At 43.9% G+C, this 10,156-nt stretch overlaps 1 protein-coding gene across 1 annotated transcript in view; it reads right to left on the bottom strand.

Annotated features, from left to right (window-relative positions):
- Positions 1-6,143: 6,143 nt before the first annotated feature.
- The window catches only part of ZFPM2 (zinc finger protein, FOG family member 2), an 815,442-nt gene continuing 811,429 nt past the window's right edge, over positions 6,144-10,156 (bottom strand). Inside the window, exon 8 of the mRNA XM_069621491.1 lies at positions 6,144-9,625. Within this exon, the coding sequence (XP_069477592.1) occupies positions 7,161-9,625 (2,465 nt within the window). The 3' untranslated portion in view covers positions 6,144-7,160. The remainder of the gene's footprint in view (positions 9,626-10,156) is intronic.

Genomic DNA, 10,156 nt, shown 5'->3' with positions numbered 1-10,156 from the left:
TCACTGGCTTCCCATCAAAGCCATATTGAATTCAAAATGCTGGCCATCGAACACCACTGTGTTTACAAAGATGCTCCCCTTTACCTCAACAATAGCATTTCCCCGAAACTCTATGTGTGCTCTTTACAATCATCCTCCAGTCTCACCCTGCTCACTTCGAGATTCAAAAGTAAAGGGGCAGGTGACATGAGTTTCTGTGTCACAGCACCCTCCCTCTGGAATTCCCTAAAACCCAACCTCAGAAATGAGCGCTCCTACCTGACTTTCAGAAAAACTTCTGTTAATCAAATACGATTAATGCTAACTATCTGTATTACTGTAATTATCTCTTCCCGTCTTCAATACAAAAGCTGTGATACCTCCGGGTCTGGGAGCTACATAAATGAATAAATAAATTGAAGAGAAAGGAACAGATAGTAAGAGCAGTGCATGTTGAGGTGAGGCTGAGCAACAATGTAATTGGTACTTACAAGCAAGTAGCTGGATACATCAAAGGAATAGCTCACAAGCGAAGTGGCAAAGTGGCTGGAGGAATATGGAGGAATGGCTGGAGGTACGCCCTTAGCTGTTTGCCCTTTGCTGGGACATCCAATGCTGAGTGACCCCAAAGTAAGGAGTCAAGTACTGGAGGTGTTGAGGCACATACAATGTCAGGAAGGGGAGGTGGGACCACTGGCCTGCGGCTACACAGGAGGACAGGCCGAGAGATGGAGTCCTGGGCCAGCAGCCCTGTATGTTGCTTGATGGGGGTGCAGGGGGCTCAGGGGAGTGAGCTGGATGGAACATGACACTCAGATTAGCAGCAGGAGCCAGTGGGGAAGCCAGGCTGCCTCTGCAGCCACCTCTGCAGGTGGCCTCAGGCAGATGAAAAGTGTGCTTCTATTGCTGTTGTGATGAACTCCATGTTGATCTCAGCCCAGTTGAAGCTCTTTTTGGATGTGGAAAGACCTTTCAAAAATTGGGTTTTTATTGTCAGAGGTCACATGATCCGTCCGCCGACCAATTGTTAATGCTTCTTGTAGGTCCCCTGACCTCTGCAGGCAGCCTCATGCAGATGGAAAGAGTGCCTTAGCTGCTGTTGTGATAAGCTCTATGTTGCTCTCAGCTCAGTTGAAGGCCATTTTGGAGGTGGAAAGACCTTTCAAAGATGGCTGGCGTGTGGTCAAAGGTCATGTGAACAGTCCATAGATCTACCCTGGATGCTTCTTGTAGGTTGCCTGACCTCTGAAGACAACCTCAGATGGACAGAATGCCTCTGGTGCTGCTGTGATGAGCTCTGTGCTGTTCCCAGCGGAGTTGAAGGAAGCCCCTTTTAATAAAGTGTTTTTTGTAATTAGTATTGTACGACTCCCGAGGAATATAGTTAATGCAGGTACTCTAAGGAATGCAAAACCTATGAATGCAAAATACTTTTAGCTCTGTTGGTTGCTAAGGTTGACTGAGGAAATATCCAAAACATACATGCAGTGGTCCCAAGGGACCCTGCTGTTGATATTGCATTTCTCTGCCCAGCAGTAGGCTCTCCATGGGGTGTCTCAGGATGTCGATTTCCATGATCATAACAGAACTTGTTTTTGGAAATTATATTGAGTGATATGCTCCGGACAGTTGGTTGGAAAACAATCATTTATACAATGTGCATAGAGAATTCAGTCACATAAATATATAATCAACCTCGGGCGGGTAGAAGGCAAAGGCACCACCCCCCCCCCCCTCAAGATTTAAACTTGCAAAGTGCAGTCAGCCCTCATATCAGAGACCAACCCTCAGTTATACAAAATATAATGCTGTAACTGAAGGACGAGCCTAAGATGGAAGCTGGTCGTAGAGAAGACACATAAACAAACGTTCCATCCACTAACTCCCAGAAGTTCACATGTAAACACTAGATAGGGAAACAAAAGCAAACACCATGAAAGGTGCCACTTGAGAGAGCATTGGATCATGGAGACATTTTGAAGGAACTGGAGGGATTGAGATGTGGGCAAAATGTGAATACATGTCATTACATTCAGGTGTTGGAGTTGATAATTGTAATTTCATGTGAAGGGGCAAACACTGTATTTTCCAAAAGAAGTTTTAATTTATTCACACCTCGGTACAAAGCTGTCCTTTAAAATCAATGTGAGAACTAGTTCCTTCCATGCTCCCCGAGTAAAGGCATGTGGGTGGTAACTTGATAGAATACAGTGCAGGCTGAATGACTGGAATGCTTGTAAGAAGATACACCGAATCCATCTGGGTTCTTGTGCCAATGGTACCTTCTGCAGTGCATAATTCATTGGTGTCCCAGAAAGCCCCACTCTTCATGGCGGGAGAGAAAAGATGGGATACAAGGGAGAGGTGAGGTCATGAGGGAAAGGGGAGGAAATAACTGGAGAGGGAGGCTTTGGTTGTCTCGGGTGGAGGAGAGTGACAGCGTCAATGGAGACACCAGAAGAGAGATCAGAAAACAAGAGAAAGAAATGCTGCTTGCTCTTTGTATCGTGTGTGCCAAGGTGAAGACTGTGAGCAAGAAAGAGAGAGAGAGAGAGAAAGAGAGAGAAAGAGAGAGAGAGGGAGAGAGAGAGAATACACCATTAATCCCGAGTCACTCATGATATCGCATTCAACATAATTACTCCACAGCAGCTTCTAGAAACATTGACATGCTCAGAGGTATTAATGCTACTCTATTGTGATTGGAGGGAAGGTATCACCCCGCGTTGAGATCAGAGGGCTCCATTCCATTGCATGAACCTGCTCAGGGTTGAATGGCAGAGCCCTGAGCAGGTCTTTCACCATCATTGTTTATATTTTAAAGGACTGATCTTCACTAACCAGCTAATGTCCACAAGTAGATTTCTCCTGACTCAAGGCGCTATTGTCCTTTCCAAGGCGGAATCCTCAAAACTGGACTTTGCACTTTGCTAACCTCTGCGTGGTCTTTAAGGGTACTGCACCCAAATACCGAACATGAAAATCCCCAACACAAAAATGCTGCATTTCGAAGTGCACAAATCCACGCAATTATAAGTGGGAGGGCCTTGTGTTGGGGTCATACAAAATATGACGGGAGTATGAGGAGGTCTCCCGGGCATATAATTGTTTTGACATCTGCAGAAAAAAAGAAAAAAAAAACAATTTGACATTTTCAGTTCGGGAATTTGTTTCGTAGTAGTCACACAGATCTGTCTTTAAATGCCATCACTATGTTCTTCGCGGAACACTGTACCATTTTAATGTGGCATCGCTGTGTTACATTTATCTTTCAGAATCAAAGATACACGTTCTCTCCTCAAAACTTAATAATTGTCCTTCCATGTATTGATCTATGACAGCCCCCATGTCTTCCACTAATCGGTTACTCTAATGTATTTAAATTGGTGCTACTCCCTGCATCCTTTAATCCACCCAGGATCCCTTAGAAGGCAATGACTCTGGCGTACAAAGCTCTGTCTGGTCTGGCTCTGTTTATCCCAAACAAAGCACGGTCCGAGTAGACACCTTTGCTCCAGGGGCCATTTCCAGGTCCAGGTTGTCACATCAAGGAACGGCTTGCTCTTTGAGATCGGTGAGATTAACAATTCCTTAGCTTCTTTCTTCGTAATTCCTCCATTTCATCTTGTGCCCTTTATTGATTGCAGGCACAGAGATGCATGATCACTGTGAACGCGTTATGAATTCCATAAATAGAAATAGAAAAAGAACACTCAAGACCTCACTGGATTGGAAAGCCCAAGATGAATGCACCTGCTGACCCACTCCCCCTTCTCTTTTTTCCTTGTGGCTTTGTGAAGCGAGCTTTCTTAAAGTGGACACATGACATATCAACAGTGAATGATTGCATACATTTGGAATTCCTCAGGTAGTCTCCTTTCCTAAGTAGAACCCGAATGATCCAGGTTTGGCTCAGAATTATTTTGTGGATGAGTCCTCAAAATCTTCATTTCTTCTTATTGGATTTTGTATTAATGAAATAAGACCATTTCAGGTGTCCCATAGTAAAAGGAGGCAGTATTCTCTAGTCCACCCAGTGTCAGTCTGGAGTTATTTGGGAGGGACGGTGGGGTTGGATACTAGATCTCACCGACCTCTGTCCCATCACGCACTTGGGAGGAAATTGACACAGCCAGAACCGACCTCACTCAGCCCAGCTGTAGACACACCTGCCACTGAGCGATCTAACGTTTTGTGATAAGGCCCCGGGCATACATCATCCAATGATACATTTACCTGGCTGAGCACAATAAAAAAGATATCAAAAAGGCGCTGAACTCCTTCTATACTATGGGACTCAAAATGTATCTGTCAAAGACCAATTTATTGCTATGGTCGAAATATACTGGGAAACCTATCCATACAACCACCCTAGAAAACATTGAGGTCGAGAAGGTGGACTTCTATGACTACCTGGGAGTCTGTCTAGACGAAAGAGGCTGATGGGGAAAACAGATCGCAAGACACGGGGACCACACAACGCAACCCTCCAAAGCTTTGAAATATTGATGGCATGTGCCAATTAGTCTGCCTCATATGGATCTGAGCTATGGGGCTATTCAGACCTCAGGAAATTGGAGCAAAAAGAGATAGCTATTATGAAGAAGATGTTTTATATTCCAACGGTCACACCATCAATCTCTCCAAGACTCGAGTTAGGGGTTGATGGCGCTGTATAAGATCCCAAATTAAAACCCCTTCTGTACCTGTACAAGATAATGTCAGTGCAGTCCTTATGCAGCTACACATCAGCACAGGTGGATGTCCTTGCACATAATGGAATAGAAATCCTCCCTTGGGTCGGTTATGTTTCTGACCTAAGCATGACATTGGGGCTACCTTCGATTTCTACCTTCATATGCTTGGGGAATCCAATCTTGGAAGCATATATTCAACAGAAATATAAAGACTGGTACTACCAGTTGACGTTTTCATTGATAGATCCCACTGGCATAACGGCAAGGTATCTGTCAATGAAATCCAATTTTGGTCCCAAAAAGTACCTGAAGTCCCTTGATGATAAGGAGATGAAAATCTTGTATCTAAAGGCAAGATTAAGGTTCTTGCCAATGGCAGCAGTCAGCTGCAACTGGGGTGGAGGTGACACACTCAATGTAAGATCTGTCAAACGGGGATAGAAGATTCATGCCATCTTTTAATTGTTTGCCCCTTTTACAGCAATCTGCGGCACATATGGCTCTTCCCAATCTACAAAAAACAAAGCATTGTGGCTATCAGCGAGGCTATGAACATCTATCAGGGAACCCAGGGCGACTACGAACGCTGGGCCCAGTCTCAATGTTTGAAGAAAGCACAGCTCACAAGTAGGAAATGCATATATTTAGGGCCTGATCCATGGAATGTTTTGCATGGTGCAAAGTGACTTTGCACTGCCAACAAACACCCCAATTCATGGAACAGTGCAAAGTGTCTTTTTGCCATGCAAAGCCAATTTGCACTACAAGAAAACACTTTGCACTGCTCTATGAATCAGGGTGGAGCGGTGCAAAGTGTATTTTTGGAGTGCAAAGTGACTTTGCACTGACTTTGCACGGCGGCAAAAAGACACTTTGCACAGTTCCATGAATCAGGGTTTGTGTGGGCAGTGCAAAGTCACTTTTCAGCAGTGCAAATGTCACTTTGCACCTTGCAAAAAACTCCATGAATCGGGCCCTAAGAGTATTGTGACTAGCTAAACTGTTAAGAAATCGTAAGACTTTAAATTTGGGATGTTAAATCTGATGTGGCTCTGTCACGGATTTTGTATCATGACACTGTGATGAATTGTCCTTTTTATGTTCCATGTTGATTTTTTGGTTTGAATACCAAAATAAATGTTTGTTTTCATGTTACAATAAGAGCATTTCAATTGTCCCAGAATAAAAGAGGCCACATTCTGTCGTCCACCCAGTGTCAGTCTGGAGTTATTTGGGAGAGCGGGCTGGGGCAGAGGGTAGGATACTGGATCTCACTGACCTCTGTCATATCACGCAGTTGGGAGGACTTTGACACAGCCAGAAAAGAATCCCACTCAGCCCAGCTGTAGACACGCCTGCTACTGACCGATCAGAGGCTTTGTAATAAGGCACAGGCATGCATAATACTAGAATACATTTACCAACCTTAGCACAATTTTAAAAAAAAATTCCAAAAGTACTTCCAAGTTTCTCCAACGATCTGGAATTTTATTCCATCCATATACATGCATAGTAACAACATCTGTTCAGAATGTCTTTCCTCGCAGAATTAGAACATCTTTTTTTATGATAACCATTGTCAGTATTGCTACACATATTTCTGTAAATATATTATACACTTGAATTTGATTCATATTTGCAGCATGGAGTTTAGGGTTTCGATTTAGGCTGTACCCTTTCAAAAAATAAAAGTGATTGCCCTGGCCTCATTCCTGACAATACTGCTTCCAGTAATTTTGTTTGTTCTTTACAAAGTATTGCATTTGACAGCAGATATTTAAAAAGTGACACAACATTGCATCCGCGAAGGAAAATACAAGTACTATACAAGGAGAGAGTTCGCTTTGTTCAAGTGACATACATGGTTCAAGGGTGAGGAGATGGCCTGGGAACAACCTGCTACACACAAATGCAAAGCCAGGAGATCACGGTATCTGCTAAGATATAAAGTGCAAATTTAGCCTCGGTTCTTTAAAAATGGAATTTTAAGGCATACTTTTACAGCACGTATTTCGGAAATATTTTTTGCAAGTTATATTTTAGCAAATACATCTAGTATATTTGCGCCAGCTTATAAGAAAACTCGGGATACACAAGTGCTTTTGAAGCTATTTCTAAAATGCTTTTCTGTTTTGTCTGTGACTCGGTTTCTCAAAGTCTACTGTACAGTGCAAACCATATGTGCTACACAAAAACTATACAATAACATTACAAATGACTTTAATATAAAGTTTTTTTAAATAAAAAATATAACATACGCACAGCTATGAATACTGCTGGTAAAATAAGTTAATGTGTTTTTAATGGCACCGATGATACACTTGCACTAATGGACTGTATCGTGAATTCACACTTCAAGTCTTAAACTCAGTAAAACAAAAAAATTCCTGATTGTGTCCCAATGAGGTTCAAGCAGCTTTCTTCACACCTTCACGCTGCACAAAACCACATCTCAAACAACAGCATCCAAGGGAAATAAATAGTTCACTTGACATGTTCTGCTGCATGTGAGGAACAATAAAACTTCTTGTGAGTTATAAAGTTTGAAAGATTGTTGAACTGGATGTCACACAGGCGGCAATATTTCCCACTGGTTGGGGCCTGCGTGGAGCCATTTATGCTTTTCGCTATGCTGGACAATTGTTCCTCAGCTGTAGGCATAGCAGGGGAGATGTTTTCGTTGGCGGCGGTAGGGTTGTTGGAAGCCCAGGATGGAGACTTACCACCGTCTTCCTCGTGGGGGCTCTGGGAAATGTTTTCTTGCTGGGCATTTGGGGTGGCCCGTTCCTCTTGTTTGAGTCCACCGTTCATGATCACCATGCCCCTGTTCTTCGGGAGCAGCGGCAGGGGGTCTTTCTTCGGCACTACACAGCCATTGGTCGGGGTTGGGTGTTTGGGAGATTCAGTTCCTGGATGTGTGTTTTGATCTAAATCTGTATTGGGGAGGACAAGGGAGCCAGAAACATAATCACTCGGTTTGATTCCATAGTACGGGGAAAGCTGGTCCGCGCCTTTGGCTTTCTTTATTGCTCCGGGGTAAAGGCATTGCGGAAGCAACATACTTTTGTTTTCTTCTTTTGCAGAAATTAGCTGGGCTGCATCATTAAAAACTTTAAGTCCTTGAAGAGTGGCTAAATGTGATGAGAAAATGTTGCCATTGGTTGATGACTGTTTCAAGGGACCATTTTTCTCACATTTTATGATATTTCTTTCGTAACCGGATTCAGGGCTACTTCGCTCACTGTCCACATTTGGAAAAACCTTGCTGTCAGAAATTCCCAAATCACTGCATTGATGCGCAGTCACTGGGCAGAAATTTTGTTTGTGCGCCAGGTAGTTCTCCACCTTATTGAAACTAATCTTGCAGACAGTGCACTCGTGGTAGTCGAGAAGCCTTTTCGGGGAGGTGGAGGTTCTCTCCGCTTGAGATGCGCACTTTTTGCTGAGGTCTATCGGTGCATCCATTTCTAGACAGGAGTTTGCAGCATGGGAATTGTCAGACTTCGATGGCGGAACACATTGGTTGATGGAGAGGGGCGCTTCCAAGTGTTTCCCAGCAACACCTGGGAAGATATCGCACCTTGCATGGTAGCAGTCTCCAAGGCTGTCCGAGGAATCCTGAGAAGATGTGCATGGGTTGCCGAGATGCGCGACCTGCAGGAACCGCTGTTGCGGCAGTTGTGGTCTTTGCTCTGCTTCTGGGAGGCACATCTCATACATCTTTCTCCTTTTACGCGTGCGCATAGTTCTCTGCATGGCAGGCACTTTGTTGGATGCGGATCTCTTCAATGGTGGATCGTGGCGGGTGGCGCAGTAATACTGCTTGTGGACCATGAACGTTTCGTGCCGGCTGAAAGTGATATTGCAAGCCTCACACGTGGTCTTGTTCGGATCAGTGTTGTCACTGTCCGGCGCACTGGGGCTCTTCACATCAGACGGCTTGCCATTCATTTTCTCATCACAGTTGGTACCCGTTAGCTTTTTGACCTGTGCAGCATAATCCTTCTCCGGATTCTTACTATTTGATGCAAGCAGGTCTAAGACAGTACTTGAGTTGATGCAGCCAGTGGACAGGTGCTGGGTTTCTGGGTCTGATGTGTGAGCAGCTGCAGTAAGAATGCTAATAGAATTGTGAGAATGGCTGGGGCTCACAGCTTCAGACATTTTTTCAGAGACGTTGGAAAACTCTGGTGACTTTGCCATCTGCTGCCATCGACTGCTGCAGTAATGCTTCTTATGCACCAAATAGTTGTCCAGATTATTAAAAGTGATATTGCACTCAAAACAAGTGGCTCCTTTTGGCATCAGAGGGCTGTAAATGACAGGAGGGTAATTGCTACTTCCGTGTCTTAGTCGCCGGTGTACCAGTTCCGACATTTTAGCTAAGATTTCTGATGCTTGTGGGACAACCGTGATGTCTTGTGGGAAGGCAAACTGAGACAGGAAGGGTCCCATGCTGAAAGATGGCCCTATGTTGGGCTGCACCGGCGATGAAGCCAGCCTTGGGCTCGAGGGCTCAGATTTTATTTTGGTGAATGAAAATCCTTGCTTATTTGTGGCGGCCTGAAGGAAGGGCTGTGTTTTTTTCTCGCACTTGTCCAGTTCTGTGTCAGATGCGGCGTCCTTACTCTGAGCACTCTTTTGGCTCTGGGGGGCCTCACTTCTGTGTAGCATGTCTGTTGTCTGTGGCAAGCTCTCCTCATTACCGCTTGGAGAGTGTTCAATGTCGCTTTCCCTGGGCTGCTTGCTGCCAGGGACATGGAGTTCCTGATGCTGCAAGAGCTCCCTCTGCGTCTGGAAGCCAAAATGGCACTGATTGCATCTGAAGGCTGCATGAGTTAGATGTGAGAACAGGTGTTGATGAAAGTTGATCACAGAGTCTGCGGTGTAGTTACAGACTGTGCATTTCAGACTGGCACCAGGAGACAGAAACTCTTCTATTTTCACTCCTAGTGAGATAAAAAAGACACACATGAGCATACCATACAAGGTGACAATAGGTGGTTATGAGTCATCAATATTTGTACAACTGTATACTTGCAAAAAAAGGAAACACTTTTGATCATTTAGAGATAAACCATGGTCTGTGTTGTAAAATGTCTTTATAAAGATATAACATAAAATGCATATTCAAAAAGAAAAGTCTTCCATGGTGTCTTTTTTACTAAGATACTAATAAAACAACTAACACTTATTTTCTGAAACGAAAAAGAACACTACACATCACAAAGAAGCATGTGCCCTGGCTAAGGATTAATTGAGAAATACCCCGATATCGTGGACATACTCTGTGCCTGAAATGACATATGCGTAGCATTGAGACTTGTAAAGCATTGCTTGTACTGCAACACATATTTTGGTTGTCATGGTTGCTAAGTGCTTGCCGAATTTAAATACAGTTTAAAAAATCAACAAGAAATAAGCATGTGTCCTATCCACTCATGTAAAAAAAGAAATCTATGATTTAATACTTTATCACC

This window comes from Ambystoma mexicanum, chromosome 5q (assembly GCF_040938575.1).
Source record: "Ambystoma mexicanum isolate Mex_15411 chromosome 5q, UKY_AmexF1_1, whole genome shotgun sequence".
NCBI classification, from domain to species: domain Eukaryota; kingdom Metazoa; phylum Chordata; class Amphibia; order Caudata; family Ambystomatidae; genus Ambystoma; species Ambystoma mexicanum.
This window is presented reverse-complemented; position numbering and strand designations above follow the sequence as displayed.